General features: G+C 37.9%; 1 protein-coding gene and 1 long non-coding RNA gene across 4 annotated transcripts in view; one reads left to right on the top strand and one right to left on the bottom strand.

Annotated features, from left to right (window-relative positions):
- LOC309834157 overlaps positions 1-4,315 on the bottom strand; it is a 43,369-nt gene extending 39,054 nt beyond the window's left edge. The window contains exon 1 of the long non-coding RNA XR_014297841.1: positions 4,201-4,315. This is a non-coding gene — a long non-coding RNA (uncharacterized lncRNA). The remainder of the gene's footprint in view (positions 1-4,200) is intronic.
- Positions 4,316-4,912: 597 nt separating this feature from the next.
- SH3GLB1 (SH3 domain containing GRB2 like, endophilin B1) overlaps positions 4,913-17,469 on the top strand; it is a 38,842-nt gene continuing 26,285 nt past the window's right edge. Inside the window, exons 1-3 of one of the 3 annotated variants that reach the window (XM_082674687.1) lie at positions 4,913-5,306; positions 14,380-14,521; positions 17,202-17,330. In XM_082674687.1, coding sequence (XP_082530813.1) covers positions 5,235-5,306; positions 14,380-14,521; positions 17,202-17,330 — 343 coding nt within the window. In that variant the 5' untranslated portion in view covers positions 4,913-5,234. The remainder of the gene's footprint in view (positions 5,307-14,379; positions 14,522-17,201; positions 17,331-17,469) is intronic. The other 2 variants (XM_082674686.1, XM_082674688.1) reach the window with 2 other exon arrangements.

Below are 17,469 nucleotides of genomic sequence, written 5' to 3'. Positions count from 1 at the left end.
CTAATGCTGTATTCAATATTTGAAAGTTGCTAAGAGAGTAGATCTTAGAAGTTCTCATCACAAGAAAAAAAATTTTTTTAACTACGTAAGGTGACTAATGTTAACTAGACTAATCGTGGTGATCATTTCACATGTATACAAACAGCAAATCTTTACATCGTACACTTAAAACTAATATAATGTTAAATGTCAATTATACCTCAATTTTTTAAAAAAGAGGATAAAGACAAGAAACTGTTCAGAGGAAAAAAACTGCCAGGACTCGATCAATGAGACATGGGAAATAAGAGGAAATAATCAAAGGGGATCAGATTTCTAGCTTAGGTGACTTGGTGCATATAATTCAACTTAAAGTTATAGGAAACCCAAAAAGAAAAGTAACTTTCAGAAAGAGTAAACTACAACAGGCTCAGCACTGGAAATACTGAATCTGTAGTTGGAAATTTAGGTTGGGGAGGAGGAGTCACAAAAGAACTGTATGCAGCTTTATTTGATTACTTTATTCACTTAACAAGAGTATTTGAGAATCCACTATGTTGCCAGGAACGTAGACCATAAAAATATAAAAATGAACAAGAAATGGTTGCTGCCCAGAAGATGAGAAATGTAATGTATCTGTAGGCAGAGGGTAGAGACTGGCAGACCAAGTTCTCAGAGGATGATACTTACATTCTCAACCTTGGCCACACATTAGAATCACCTGTGGGAGCTTCTGAGCACCCCAATGCCCGGTCCTGGGGTTGTGATCTAGGCATCAGTGGATGCTTAAACTCTCCAGGTGATGCCAATATGCAATATGCAGCCAAGATTAAGAAAGCAGTAGCTCAAATCAGAAGAGAACACCTAGGACACTTCCTTTGAAATATTTGGCAGTATTTGGGGGAGGAGTGTGGAGAAGGATAAGAGGTAGAAATAAGAGAATTTTATTGAAGGAGCTCCCTCCATATAGCTTGATGATTCATAGTTTCTCTGCAGAGAAAAAGTATCAAAGGCTAAAAATAAGAGTATATGAGAATAAGGCAGGTATCTTAGGAGAGAGGCAAAATTTTGCAGTAGGCTCTGCAGAGTGTGTGAAAAAGAGTTAATTAGGAAGAAGCAGAAGCATTTTAGGTAGTTGTAAAGGTTCAGTGGAAGTTAGCAATCATGCATTGGTACAAGCATCCATCTACAAGTTTGTACAACTCTCCCTAATGATGCTTGGCAGTTTGAGAGTACGCACAGAGAAAACATTCAACCAGGAAGGTAGATTGATAGGTCAGAAGGATAAAGGGAACTGAGAGTGCTGGTGAAAGTTAAAAATAGGACAAATAAAAACAACGCATGGGATTGCAGGCCTTGATGATGATGAGAACACACTCAAATGAGTAAAGAAGTCAGAGATCAAAGGAGGGGGAATTTTGGTCAAAACTAAGTTTCCAAATCCAAGATTTAAAGATAGCAGAGTACAGGGTGAGTATGGCAATAGATAACTAATCACTCTTGCTACCTGTCTTTGCCCCTCTCCAACCCATTATCCACACTGCCCAAAACCTGATATTTCTAAGTTGAAAATGTGATCATCTCTCCCCACCCTCATGCCTCAATCTGCCAGATGAACTCCATCAAAAGCCAGCTCAAGACAGGGAGATCAGCTCGGTGCTTTGTGACCACCTAGAGGGGTGGGATAGGGAGGGTGGGAGGGAGGGAGACGCAAGAGGGAAGAGATATGGGACATATGTATAACTGATTCACTTTGTTATAAAGCAGAAACTAACACACCATTGTAAAGTAATTATACTCCAATAAAGATGTTTTAAAAAAAAAGTCAGCTCAAGAAGTCCTAATTATCACCTCCCCTATTCTGGTAACTTAATACCCACCTCCTCTACACTTTCTCACCCTTGCCCAATCTTAAACAAGCTTTTACAGGTACTGTTCACACACTGCTTTACAAGTTTGTTTCCCCTAATAGATTCTGAGTTCCCTGAAAGCTGGAACCAAGTATTATCATCTTTTAATCCATATTTCAACAATCTTCCTGATAAATGCAGCAAGTAGAAGTATTGATTCTGGCATTTCTTGTTTGCTTATGCTTGTATCAACACTTTTAATGATGATTTATTTGGGGAAAACTCTTTAGGCTACCTGTCCATTACTGTGAAGTTTTATTCAGTTAAAGCTAGATAGATAATATAATCTACAAAGACATGGAACCAGTCACAATGTATTATGTAACCATATGCTGAAGCACATAATCAAAGTAAAGTACTAATTTCAACTCTTCCAAGTTGTGGAATTCCAACTCTTCCCTTAGGATACTTCATTTACTGTTTGTTTGTGATGTGTGTCTATCTGATAAACACAAGGTGGGGAGACCAGTGTCAATCCGTATTTTTAAAAAATTAATGAAACAAATTTTTCTATTTATTAGATAAAAGTAAACGCAAGCCAAACTTCTAATATATCTTTATGTGCCCCAGTGCATCATCTTGCACACCCATGAAGTATACATACCTCCACTTTCGATGTCATTGGTCTAAACATAAGGTAATGAACACTTTGTTAGCCACTACAAAAAAAACCCATTAAAATATATACTACTAAAATTTTTGTTTATTTTTTAAGCTAAAAACTTCGGGGATAATTTCAGATATTCAGCACTTTATATGAACTTTAAAAGACTGCTTTCCTAATACCTTGAACTATTGGAATAAGAAGTTAGTATGGCGGACAGAAAAAGAAAGCCTTAAAAGGTGATCTGGAACACTTACAGAAAGACCAAGCCTCCAAATTAAAATTCAGGTTACTAGGTACAGGCTGGAGGTGAACATTTAAGAGCACTCTGAACTCCCCTAGGCATTTTATCATACTTATGACTACTTATTCAATTTCTGTTTTACGGGATTAGTTATAAACTCCCATGAGAGCAAGCGCTGTCTGTCTTGTTGCCTGCTATATTCCTAGTCATAAGAACAATGCCATGTGGCACACAGATGTTCAAAAAATATTTACTAAATGAATGAATGAAAGAATGAAGTAGTATAACTGAAGTTTCAATTAAGAAACTAATCAAAGAAAACAACAACAATAAATAAGTACTAACCATTGAGCTTTAAGGAATACTTACAGTAAAGTCATCAGAAGTCCCAGCAAAATAGAGTGAGAAAGTCCAGGAGGTAGCAGGGAAACCAGGAAACAATAAGGCCCTGGAAAGAGGTGTGTTGTGGGAAGGAGCTGGGTAGAGTCACTGTGGAAGTCTGAGAAAAGGCCGTTTGATTTATCAGGAAGATAACTGGCAACCTCAGGAATGCTGTTTAGGTATAGTTACAGAAGTGGAAATCAACTGCATGGAACTAGGCAGGAAATTCTAAGATGGTAAGGAAATAGAGACAACACACTAGTCTTATGAATTTGTCAGTGAAACGAAAGAATCAGTATTATAGCTATAGAGGGCTCAACAGGAACAAGTGAAGATTTTTTTTCAAGTCAGGAGATCTACAAGTTTGAGGAAGAGGATCCAGAGTTTTTTCCTCTAATGGTGAAGGCACTGTTGTGTTCCTTTCGTAGAAACAGACATAGATTATGACAAATATACTTGTGAAGACAGACATCTGGAGATAAAATGTTTTCCACATAAAAATCTAAAATGGACAGTAAAGAACAAATTACTGATTACATATTTCCTTTTCCATATTTCTGGAAAAACGAGAAGAAAGATGGAGTCGACTCTTTCTTTCGTAGTTACCTTAGAAAGAAATGGTTGCTTCTTTTGTCACCACCACAAAGAACACAAATATTTATGTTATCTGCTGTTCCTTATAATACCCTTAGGAACTAATCTTTGTGCCTTTAACATAGCTCCTACTGCTGTGACCGCTGTTTCAGTACAACACTGAAGCATGAATGTGAGCTCATTTCATTGCCTGCCGGGCCTGCATTTTTCCAGTCCTATGGTAACACAAAGGCACAGAGACAAAAAATACATAGAGCTTTTTTTTACTCTTGAAATACTAATGTCTCTCCCTCCGTTCTTGCACCTGTTTTAAATTAGTTCAAGCATAGGCTGTATCCTGAAGACTGCTTTAGAAGCCATTTGGAATTACCGGGTTTTGAACAGATTTCACATCATATTCTCATTAGTTATTAAAATTCACATCATATTTTCATTAGTTATTAAAATTCGCCTCGCTGAATAGTTAAGGGTTATTCTATCTCACTCACCATCTTAAACGTTCTCCACCCGGCACTGGTGTCCTGGGCACCGTATTTCGCACCAAGTATGCACCTAGTGTTGATCTTGTAATCCAGCACGTTAGGCAGTCACAAAATCCTTGTGGCAGCAAATAGAAACAAAACTGGAGCAGGGGGAAGAGGGTGTCTCTGAAGGTTGTCAAGTAACCGAACTGAGAGCTTCCTGAGGGCAGGGACAGTCTTGTTCAGCGTGGTATCTCCAGCACATGATTCAATCCTGGTACACGGCAGATACTCAATAATGCTGAATGAATGAACAACAGGCTCGGTGGGGACATTAAATTCGACCCTATACTGCAAACGTTCGCCAAGTGCCATCCAGGCCTCAGGGACCAGCGGGGCGCGGGTGCTACAAGATGACAGGGAGCTGCTGGTTCTAATTTCACAGATACTGTAATTTTATGCTACAACTTCCACATTTTCACTTAAAACAAAAAGGGGGGATTTGGGTTGCCTCTGCTCTTGGTTCTCAGGGGCTTAATTGCAAACCGCAGCGCCTCAGCCGCCCAGCGGCGCGCACCTGACAACGAACACGACCCTCCCCGAGGCGGAACTGGCCAAGCTCCCGGCGCGCCCCGCGGCGATCCTGAAGGGGTCGCTGTTCCCGCGATAACCTCTACAAAGGCTCCGCCCCGCGGCCCGCGCTCTTTTTCTCCGTTCGGGACCCGGACTTTCACGGCCGAGTTGCCCGGTAGTCCTCTGCAAGCCCACCGCGGCCCCTGCCGACGTTAGTGGCAGCACTCCCGGTAGGACAGGCCCTGTGTCTCGGCCGCCGCCGCCGCCGCCGCCTGGGCGCGCGGCCGGCTCCGAGGCGCTAGTTCTCTGCCCTCGCCCCACCCTCTCTCTCCCCCTTCACGGAAACGACAGCTGCGGCGGCGGGACTGGCGCCGCCTCCCTCCACCTACCACGTCTGACCCCGCCACTCGCCCGGCGCCCCAGCCCGGCCGCGGCGCCTCAGCCTCCCCGCTAGGTCAGCCGGCAGCTCCGCCCGGCTTCCTCCCAGAATGAACATCATGGACTTCAACGTGAAGAAGCTGGCGGCCGACGCGGGCACCTTCCTCAGTCGTGCAGTTCAGGTACCGCGGCGGGAAGAAGGAGTGGCGACTCCCGAAGGGGCCAGGGACGGTTCGCCCGAGGCGGCCGCGCCCTCCGCACCGGGCTTCGCCGACCGCCCGGCGGGCCTGCTGTGGCCGGAGGCCCGGGTGATGGGCGCGGCCTGGTGCCCCTCTGGGCCCGGCGGCCGTTTTCCTCCCCGCTCCTGCCCAGCCGCCGCTCCCGGGGAAGCGAGGCGGAGTGGGGACGGGGCCCGGAGCTTCCTCCCTCCTCTGGAGGTCGCCTTGATTTTGGCTTCGGGCCGAGGCACAGCACCACCCGCCTTTCTGACCTCACGACGCCGGTGCTCGTGTGACCTCCCTCCCGGGGCTGGCGGAGGCCTTGCGAGTCCGCGGCGTAACAGAGACCGTTCTTGAACCACCCCCACCCTTTCATTTCGTCTTTCTCACTCTCCTCGCCGAGTCCAAGAAGGAAGTTTCCTTTCCTTGCCCCTCAATCCAGAGAGCTGCCAGCACAGTTCCCTGCAGTCCTCTCTCACCCCGTCCGGTCCCTGGACTTGGCAGTCCGCGGGAGAAATGGAGATCCCCAGTTGGCGTCCAGACTTTGCCAGGGCCACTGAGTTAGGGGGGTTCCCACTCATTTTCGAAATGGGAAGCACTGACAGTAGAGCAGTGCGAGAGAAAGGGAAGATTCATGTTGTGCTTATAGTCACAGGGACATTTTTCAAATACACTTTAAGGGGAAAAGTTGACCGTCTCGCGGTATTCAGAAATCAAGGAAGTGTCAGTACTAGGGAACTTGGACAGTTTTCTACAGTCATCACCCACATTATGCCAACTAAGTTAAATCTACGAACAGATGTAAATTTCACCACAACATGGGTTGTAAACAGTCTGGTGTTTAAGTTGATGACATAGACATAGTAGCAACAACATTCTCTTTTGTAAAGAGAAAACAAAAATAGTTTTCTAATATAACATACCAAATTGATACTGAAATAAATCATTTGTATTGCATCACTGCTTTCCTTATCTCCTTTACCACGGTTTTATTGGCATAGTTGATTGATCTTACATTGCACTATTTTTGGCAAAGAATCATAGAACTAGAGCAAGATAATGGCTGCCTATATCGTGAGCTTTGGTGTTGTTTTAGTGCTGATTCCATGTGATTCTAGATGCTGAATGCAGATTTGACACTAAGTAATGCCACTCTTTTAAATACAGCTAGAGGGACTTACCTGGTGGTCCAGTGGTTAAGACTCCTGGCTTGCACTGCTGGGGTTAGATCCCTGGTGGGGGAACTAAGATCCCGCATGCCACGCCGCGGGGCCATAAGTAAATAAATAAAAATAAATACATACATACATACAAACATCTAGATATGTTTTCAAGGTGCATAATCCGCACTGCTTAAATAAGTCACATATATTACAAATAGATTTAAATAATTGATAGACTTGATTTAAAAAATCTTGAGACAGAGCTCTCAAGATGTACCTCCCAAATGAATTTCAATTATTGTTTCAAATTCTGTAGGAAAAAGTTTTAAAATTATAATCTGTTAGTTATCAAATAATTTTCAGTCTTAAATACTTAAGTGCCTACTCCATGTCTGTGTGTCACTACAATTTTGGACACTAGTGATACAAAGTGATACAAAAGTGAATAAAATCAACACAGTGCCCTCCTGAAGCTTACAATCTAACAGGATAAGACAAAATAGGAAATACATCAGGTGGTGATGGAGAAGATGGCCAAAGGGGATAGGTTAAGGGCAGGGGTGATGGTTGTTGCCATGTTGTATAGACATGATGGTAAGGGCAAGCCTTTCTAATAGGATCAAATTCGAAAAGACCTCAAGGAAGTGACAGTTCCCAGTTTTTTTTTGGAGGGAAAGCATTTCAGGCAGAGGCAACAAGTGCAGAATCTGAGGTTACGGGGGTGCTAGGGAGACCAGTTAGGGAGCTGTGGCCATAGGACAGGCAAAAGGTGTTATGACTTAAATAATGATAGCATAGCAGGGGAGGTTCAGAATCTAACCAGTATTGCATGTCATATTGGCTCTGGAGTATGAGAGAAAGATGAGTCAAGGATGACTGTGAGGTTTTGGCTTGAGCCATTTACTAAGAAGGGAAAAATTTCAGGATGAACAGGCTCTTTAATGTGACTTTTTATATTACATCTGTATCTGTTAGAGGTACATTTTGAAATATTTATGTATAAACTATATCATGTCTGAGAATTGCTTTAAAATATTTTAGAAGAAATAAAGATGGGTAGTTGAAACAGCATTGGCAGAAGGTTGATACTTGCCGATGCTGGGTTATGGGTTCATGAGGTTTTATTATACTATTATACTTTTGTTTATGTTTGACATTTTCCACAATTTTTTTAATAAGTTTATTTGTTTTATTTTATTTTTGGCTGCATTGGGTCTTCGTTGCTGCGCCCAGGCTTTCTCTAGTTGCGGCAAGCAGGGGCTTCTCATTGCGGTGGCTTCTCTTGTTGCGGAGCATGGACTCTAGGCGCGCAGGCTTCAGTAGTTGTGGCACGCGGGCTCCGTAGTTGTGGCTCACAGGCAGTAGTTGTGGCGCACAGGCTTAATTGCTCTGCGGCATGTGGGATCTTCCCAGACCAAGGCTCGAACCCATGTCCCCTGCATTGACAGGCAGATTCTTAACAACTGTGGCACCAGGGAAGTCCCCACAATTCTTTAAAATAAAATATGTAAGGAAAAAAAGGATGGTTCCAAAATGTAATGTGAAATTTGGAATGCTGTGTGGTAATTTTCAACAGAACACCACTTTCTCATCTCTGTATTTAGTCGATAACTGAGTTCCTACTCTAAATTGAGTTGACATCAGTGTAGTGCCAAAGTGCCAAGTTTCATGCTAAGAATAGTGTATGTAAGAGCTATGCCAGTTACTCATTATAAGCAATAAAAACAGTAGGAATGGAATTTAGCTTTGATATTTCTAAATAATTCTATTCAAATCAAATTATACCTTAAGGAATAGGCCACTCTGGTTAGACAGCTGCTATACATTTTTTTCATTTTACTTAAAAATTAAACATGTTCCCTGTTTTAAAAAAAAGTAAAATCAAACTACTAAATCATATAAATGTGTCCCATTACTCCACTCTCAGTCTTCTAAAATGTGTTTATATACCTCGGTACTTTAAAAAGAATATTAAGGTAAAATGTATAAATGAATAGGAGTATTCATTCCCTAACAATCCATTTGGGTGTTTTTGTTGTTCGTGATGCCTTCAGTAGAACACAAAAGGATCAGGTAATATATCCTTGATAAATTGTTGACTTTATTAATGTCTTAAAAACCATTCAAATCCTACCTTTTCAGTCCTGATTCCTTAATTGAGAATTAAATACTCCCTTCCAGCCTTGTCTTTTCTCTTACTCATATATAAATACTGTATTCCTATCAAATTATTTTTTAATTTCAAAAATATCTTGTACTTTCCTAACTCTAGATTTTTGTTCAAACAGTTAAACTCATCTTGAATGCTCTCTGCTCCCTTTCTGTGGCCTTTCCTTACCTCAAGATATAACTTCAAGTCCATCTCAGACCACAGAATCTTGATGTGAATTCCTATGTCAATTCCTGTGTCATTTCTCAATTTTGTATGATCATGTGGCATTTTTCTTGTAATGAATTATTATGTAAGGTCTCTTAGAACTCTGAAATTCTGTCACTCTGTGGCTTTCGCATCATTAATAAGATTGTATGTCTAAAGGAATCAACTCTTTTTTAATAAATTTATTATTTATTTATTTATTTATGGCTGTTTTGGGTCTTTGTCGCTGCGCGTGGGCTTCCTCTAGTTGCAGCGAGTGGGAGCTACTCTTCCTTGCAGTGCGCAGGCTTCTCACTGCGGTGGCTTCTCTTGTTGTGGAGCACGGGCTCTCGGCACATGGGCTTCAGTAGTTGTGGCCTGTGGGCTCTAGAGCACAGGCTCAGAAGTTGTGGCGCACAGCTTAGTTGCTACAAGGCACATGAGATCTTCCCAGACCAGGGCTCGAACCCATGTCCCCTGCATTGGCAGGCGGATTCTCTACCACTGTGGCACCAGGGAAGTCCCCAACTCTCTTTCTTATTCCCCTCTCACAATATCCAATATGGTTTTCTGTTTGGTTTTTGTTTTAATTTTTATGTCATTTTAGCCAAGAAAGTAGTATCCGTATGCAAAGTTTACTCTTTGAATCATTTAGCGTGTTAAATAATTATTTTTATTAGTATTTTTCTGACATTATATCTGCTGACCTTGAAGTTGATTAATGCTAGTCTGAAACAGACTCATTAATTGAACCTATATTTATTGAGTACCTCCTAGGTGCTTGGTATTGAAGGATACAAAAATGAATGAGAGCCAGTTGCTGCCCTCAAGGACTTCATAATCTACTCTCAATTTATCATAATTAAATATTCTTTGTAGTAAGTAGCCGTTTTGTGAATTACTGTTCTTCATTTGATAAATCTTTCAAGTGGGCGCATTTTTAATTCAGAATTGATATTGAAGCAAAACTTTGCTCACCATTGTTAAAATGATATATAGTCTCTAAAAAAAAATTTTCAAACTAAATTACTGGGGGAAGGGGGTTCATTTTAATTTTTTAACATTTTCTTTGAACTGACTACTAAAGTTACACTATGAACTTCATGAACACCAGCTATTTTCTGAGGGGGAAGAGGTCTTTAAACTTTAGTTGCAGGTTTGGCCTTTATTTCCCATTTAATTTAACAAGCACAATAGTGTATCTAAGCTGGAGATGTAAAGATGAATTATGATGCTGGCCTCCACCAGCTCCTGTCGGATCCTGTCTGGATGCAATTCCACTCACTCTCAGGTCCTCCTGAAATTCCATTTCTTTTATAGAATTTAAATTGCAGTAACTTCACCATGTCTCTGAAATTCTAATAAATATATCCCATTCAAAGGCCATACATTTTCTCATTCTGTAAAAACTCTTCGCCTTTAGTGTTACCCAAAACTGTGTTCACATCCTTTGGTGCTGTTGGCATTAATTTAGTAAACAACTAGATAGAACATGTTTTGTTAACCTGATATTAAAATAATTGTGTATGAGCTTAGAACAGTAGTTCTCAGTCTTAGCTACACTTAAAATTACCCAAGGAATCTTTACAGCTTGCACCTCAGTCCAGTTAAATTAGAATCCTTGGAATTGGATTCAGCATCAATATTTTTGAAAGCTCCCCCAATTCCAAAGAGCAGCCAAAATTGAGAACCAGTTGAGGAGAATCTACTTTACAGTTTACTAATATATTCAGAGTTTGTGTTATACATTTGCCCCAAAGAAGTTTAGAATACTTTTAAACTATTACTTTACCCAATCAAAGAATTGATGGTTAGAGTTTATATTAAATAGATGTCTTTGATCACACAGACTTTTTACTTGTAGTCCTTTATTCTCTCTAGTAAATCAGGGCATGGTATCCAGGCTTCTTATTTCATACTGTAGCCTGCATGTCTATCCTGTAGTAAAGGAAGGATTGCAGGGCCTGGCATAATGTGACTGACTCAAAGACAATCTTTTTCTTAAAGCAATGTTTAGAGAAAATATATAAAGAGTGGATTAACCTTTCTTTTCTCAGGTCATTTTACTGGGTTACTAATGAAATATTATGAAAGAATAGTACATCAAATTACACTTTAGAGAACATTGGGTTTGGATTTCTATGACTTTTTTGCATTCTGACATTCATCGTAGCTTGTTTTCACAGAAGTTTTTAATTATTAAATGGTAGTGCTATACATGCATTAAAATACATGCTTAAGGGCTTCCCTGGTGGCGCAGTGGTTGAGAGTCCGCCTGCCGATGCAGAGGACGTGGGTTTGTGCCCTGGTCTGGGAAGATCCCACATGCCGCGGAGCAGCTAGGCCCGTGAGCCGTGGCCGCTGAGCCTGCGCGTCTGGAGCCTGTGCTCCACAGCCGGAGAGGCCACAACAGTGAGAGGCCCGCGTACCGCAAAAAGAAAAAAAATATATGTATATATATGCTTAAAATCAAATGTAGTTTATAATGAACAACTATCAGCACTAATTGACTACAAAGTCAGTAATGATTTTGGACTTAAAGATGTTGAAAACTAAAATTTTTAGGGTAAAATTTAAAATTTTTGGCAATTAGGAAAGGGGTCTTTTTTTTTTAAAGAAAGAATAAGTCTTTTGTTCTTTTGACAAAGATATCATAATTTTATGTTTGTGTTTAAGCAATATTGTTAAGATCATAAAATCCTTGAGGGCAAGAACCATGTCATATGCTAAATATATATCTCACATGCAGTTGAAGAAAAAGTATGTATTCTCCACAAATATCTTTGATTAATACTTCTCCTTAATTTAGTTGATATAACTCATCATTTCTGTAGTTGATGTATGCTTAAAAATGTTTTAGAGGAAGATTTATGCATTAAGTGTTGTACTAGTTTGTTAACCTAATATATCATACCTTGTGATTAACAATGGAAAAAATTTTTAAATCCCCATAGTGATAAAATCATGGGAAATATATCTTTTACAATTACACATTGAAATAATAAAATTTAAATATATGATTTCAACTTAAATATATAACATTAGCAATGTTCTTATGTCCCCTCCCACCCTTTTATTGTTTATTTTAGATAGGATTGAAGTTATTATCCTTAATTTGATGATGATTGAATATCAGGTAGGAAGCAGAGGTGGGCTATAGGATACAGCTCACCAGAGTGCTATGAACAAAGAAAGAGGGACAGAGAAGCACAAGGTGTGTTTAGGTAATGGTGATAGAAAATATTAATTGCTTGAAATCAGCAAGTATTTTACTGGAAGGGTAGCATAGTATATAATAAGACTATGATTCAAACAGATACAAGATTGAATCCCAGCACTGACATCTTAGGGCAAAATTTTAAACCATCCTGAGCCTCAATTTCTTCATCACTAAATTTATGATTCTTACCTGTATAACAAGATGTTTTTGAGTACATGATACAAAATGCACAGCAATTGTTTTTTACTCTCAGAAAATGCAAGTAAACATCAGAATTTATTACTGGTACTTAAATAAATTGCTCATGTGGTTCTTCCTACAGAACTGCTATTTTCTGAACAGGCTTTCTATAATCAAACTATCTCACTCATACTTAAGGGTTCCATAAATTCACTCAGTTAATCATTCAGTCACTGGATCAAGAAACAATAGGACCATCTGTGTTGGTCCTCTGTCCACCATCTTTTTATCTTTGTATCCTTATTGTCAAATTACTTGTTTGTTGTCTGTCTTCTCCATTAATATGTAAGCTTTCTTAGAGCAGAAACCTTGTCTGTTTTTTGGCTTCTGAAATCCATGTGCTTAGAATAATGCCTAGCACATATGTAGGTGCTTAATAAATATTTGTTGAAGTAATGAATGGAATGAACAAACAAAATAGATGCTTACTAAGGAGCTAAGTGGAGAATTTTTCTCTACTGGTAGATCATCCTTTATAGATAATATTCACTTGGGTGAACTACTCGCATTATCTGGGAAATAATCTATTTAACCAAGGGAGGTTAGACTTGGAACCTCTAAAATTCTAATGTATACCTTTGGCAGGTCTACAGCTTAGAATCTTCAGGGATCTGTAAAGAATATCAGCATTCTCTCTTAAGAATTAGATTGCATAGTTACCCAGCTGACCTTGGGGTCAGAGTTTTGATCTTTTTCCCAATGCCTCTCCTATCGTTGGTTACAGTACACTGCAAGTTTACAGGCTTAGGCAATAGCTTTGGAACTACTATTCTCAGTTCCACCCATTGGGTCAGGGTTTGGCTACAGGCCAGTCTTTAAAAGACCTAAAGCTTTACAAAAGCTATTGAAGCTATTTCTAGGCCTTGAATAAAACCTTTAGTGGGGGTGTACCAGAAGTCTAAGAAAAACATTCTAAAAGCTATAAGTGCTAACTGATAATCAATTGAAAGTATTAGACCAAGAAGGATGCTGAAAGAAACAGATAATAAAGTTCAGAAAAATGGAGCTGCAGAAGATATTTTAAAGGTGAACATTCTATTTTGTTATCCAGAAATAAGTCATGACTAATGAGTATAGAATTAGTGCTAGTGATATACCTGTGTTATGATGGGAAACCACATATTCTAGAGGAAAATTATGCATGATAAACAGCCTGAGTCATTGCTTCTAGTATTTAATTAAAAGTGTCCAGAAGTCTCTATAAAATCTACACAGAAATACTTTTACCTCTTTGTTATTGTATGGGCAATGCTGCCTTTCCTCAAAAACCACTAAGGATAATAAAAACTGATACGTTGTGAGTATATTTAACTACATTTATGATCTTTAAAAGATGCCTCAGTAGTATGAATAGGATATGTTCCAAAAGTTAGTCCATAAATCAATTGCTGGAACATATTTTGAAGAAACAACTTAAATGATAGTTTCCCAGAACATCCCATAAAAGCTTATCTCACTAGGTGTGATTAAAGTGCCAATGATACAAAGCCACATTAAACATAAATAGCCCTTTTTAAATTCAAAATAATAATTATCAGGCCCTGAACAAAGCGATTTACATACATACCCTTACTTAATTCTTAAAACACCGTAATATATATATTGTCTCTCTTTTGCGATGGAAGATACCTAAGGAAAAAATATTCAAAAGCTTGCTCAGGTCACACAGTTAGCAGTGCAGTCAGGATTTGAATTCAGATCCAGCTGGCTCAAAATTTTACTCCTTACCACTATGTTATCCTACCTTTATAATGTAAGAAATATTTATATACTTTATATACAGGACAGTATGCTAGATTTTCTATAGCATTCACACCATACATTTCAGCAGAACTAAGGATATGTGTTAACTATGGAATAGGATTATCCTAAGTGCCACAAAAGAGGTATGGATAAATTACCAGAGGGGCAAAAAGGAGCATTCATATACAACAGTTTACAGACAATTATTTGTATGCCCGGGATTGTTTGGATTTGAGTTTTCTTTTTAATACAGATTCCTAAAATGTGTTGGGGGTATATTTAACTTTTTTTTTTTAACTGTATAATCAATAACAGTTCACAGAAGAAAAGCTTGGCCAGGCAGAGAAGACAGAATTGGATGCTCACTTAGAGAACCTCCTTAGCAAAGCTGAATGTACCAAAATGTGGACAGAAAAAATAATGAAACAAACTGAAGTGTTATTGCAGCCAAATCCAAGTAAGAAATTTTTTACCTTTTGTCTCCATTATTGACTAATTTTATTAAAAAGTACTGTTAATAGGTTTTTTTTAATGTTTTTTAAAAAAGTTTTAATGGCTCTTGGAAAACATTTTTTGGTTATGGCTTTGGGGTCTATAATTATTTTGTGTGTGTACTTTTGGTGAAGAAGAGGGTGATAAACACGTCATTGTATACCCTCTAACAAACTGACAAGTAACATTTTTCAGGCCTCTGTAGAATCCTCTTGAAAACTCAATTTCAGGCAGTGAGTTTGAATTTTAAGAGTTATGAAAGCCTGTGTAGATAAATTAATCTTCCTTTCTCATCCAGGGAAGAATTGTCCCTAGTAATTAAGGAAAAATTATATAGAAACTTAAGTAGTTACCAACTATTTATGTTTATGTTAAGTTTTACATTTTTACATAAATTATTCCGTTTGATTTTCAGACAGCATCATAAAGCTTTTCAGATCACCTAAGTCAATAAGGTGGCAAATAAGGTGCATAATAATTGTTTTAATTGAAACTCACAAGTTAGCATTTTGTTCAGTGTAGCATAGCTAATTAGAAGTGGAACTTGAACTAGAACCAGGTGTGTTGACACCCTGAGTTTTACAGATCAAAACTGAAGGACAAAAACAACAATAACAATGCCTGCTTTCCTTCCCCTTTTCCCCAGTGTTATTGTGACCATGTTGTGAAATGCCATAAACTTACTTTGTTACTAATTTAAAGTTCCAAGCTTTAAACTTTGTTGCTATTACGTAAACCTCAAGCACTGTACAAAATATTAGTAATACCGTGCTATTTTAGTTAAATTGTGGTGACTTTTTTAAAATAGTCCTTTTACACTTTGAGTGAGGACTGTTGTTTTTGGACACTATGTGTTATTTCTTATTCATTTAAGGCTACTTAAATAATATACCATGGTATCTTAAAAAAAAAGAAAGAAAGAGAAAAGAAAGTAGTAGACATTTTTCCTCTTGTTTCTTGCTCTATCCATAGTTCCTTAAATAATATAGTCTGTTCTACAACATGTTTTTGTGATTGGCAAATAAGCTCACACTCAACTGGTAAACGGGAATGATGTCGGTAGAAGGGAGTTACAATGGCTCATATAATACAGTTTTACATTAGTGTTTTAAGTCTAAAGTAGTAACAGAATTTTTTGTGTGTTTTATTTATGCTCTCATTATAAAGTTACACAGATTTTGAGTAGTCAGACCTAACCTTCTTTTTCCTGTAAGCCCTGTTACTTTTAGTGCATGATTTTTCAGATCCTAGGATTTTTCAGAAATATACATTGTATTATAGAAGAATTGCCTGCATTTTTTGTTAAGATTTTATGATGACCTTTTAATGCCCTATTGAAATGAAACATTTATTTAAAATATACCAATTTTTTTTAACTGAATGAAATCAACATGGGATTCAACTTTAAATTTTTGACCAAATAGATAGATGGCAAAGATAAGAATCACTCTCACGGTCAGAAAATGAAGTTCTGCAATTTAGTTAATATCTTCTCAGTGGCTATGTTTTGAACTGACTCCTTTTGATTTTAACTAATTGAAAGATTTTTAAATTCCTGCTTAAAAACTCTTCTGATGCTGCACCAGAGTCTACCACAAAAGCGAGTATTGTTCCAACAGCCTGTTTTATGTATGAAAATTAGCACTTTTGCCAACTCCTGAAGTGTTTCTATTACTGGTTCAGCTTATTTTTGAAATTTTCAGTGTACTGTGTGACACTTTCACTTGTGGAGGAGTTATGTGAGGTGCTTAGAAGGAACCCTATTTAACTGAGATTCTTTTTGGATTGTAATTTTATGTTTAATCATTGTTTCTGAAAAGTCTGGAACTTTGACTTTTTTCTTATTTGTCTCTGAAATATCTCACTGTTGGGCAGCAGTGTAAATGTGAATTTCTTAAATATTATGATAACCAAGTGTTTATTCAGATCTTACAGATGTTTTTTCCTTTTCATTTATGCTAATTCCTATTATTGCTTTTAACCTTTTGTATTTTAAACTTATTTTTAATGATGAAATCTTTTGAGTGCTCAGATATTTATATACTTTAAACATAATTAAATAAAATTAAGCCAAGGAATCATATTGCTGATCTCTGTAGACTATTCCAAATCCTATTGTTCCATTCCTTAAACTCCCAGTATTTAGCCTCTAAGAGGGAGATTGAGCATATGAGCAAACTAAATCAAAATAATAGTGGCAGAAGTATGTGACTCTTTGATTTTTCTTAGGTACCTTATATCCGTATTTTTATAGCTGGAAATCCCTGATTTTAAAATTGTGTACATATATTCAAAGTTAAAAATTAGACAGTATATGAATGGGGCAAAGACAACTTCACTAGATATTAAAGGAATACCAACCCTTTCTGGAACTTAAAATCCTATAAAATACTCATAATAGTTTTACTTTATTTTAAATATTTTTGTGCCAAAATATTTTATCAGATTTTTAAAATATAAGTTTCTTAGAGTTATGTAATACTCTTAACATGCAAATGAAAAATTATATATTAAGATATATACTTGAAAGCATACTAATTTCATGTTTATTTTACAAGGTAATAAATGTCTAGTAGGGGAACAAAACAATCTTTCAAATAGCTTAGCTTTTTGAAATCATTGGTAATTTTAAACCTTTTTCCTAGATGCCAGGATAGAAGAATTTGTTTATGAGAAACTGGATAGAAAAGCTCCAAGTCGTATAAACAACCCAGAACTTTTGGGACAATATATGATTGATGCAGGGACTGAGTTTGGCCCTGGAACAGCTTATGGTAAGTGAAAGGCAAAAGGTCTGCTAAGAGATATCTTTACTCTTAGATTTTTACTACTTAGAGACATCATTAACATTTACCTAATATTAGTAGAATCAATTTTAAATTCAATTTTTTTGTCTTAAAATTTTGGATGCAG

Source organism: Grampus griseus, assembly GCF_964374135.1.
Source record: "Grampus griseus genome assembly, chromosome: 1".
Lineage (NCBI taxonomy): Eukaryota > Metazoa > Chordata > Mammalia > Artiodactyla > Delphinidae > Grampus > Grampus griseus.
The sequence above is the reverse complement of the archived record's forward strand: the minus strand, read 5'-3'. Positions and strand labels throughout refer to the sequence as shown.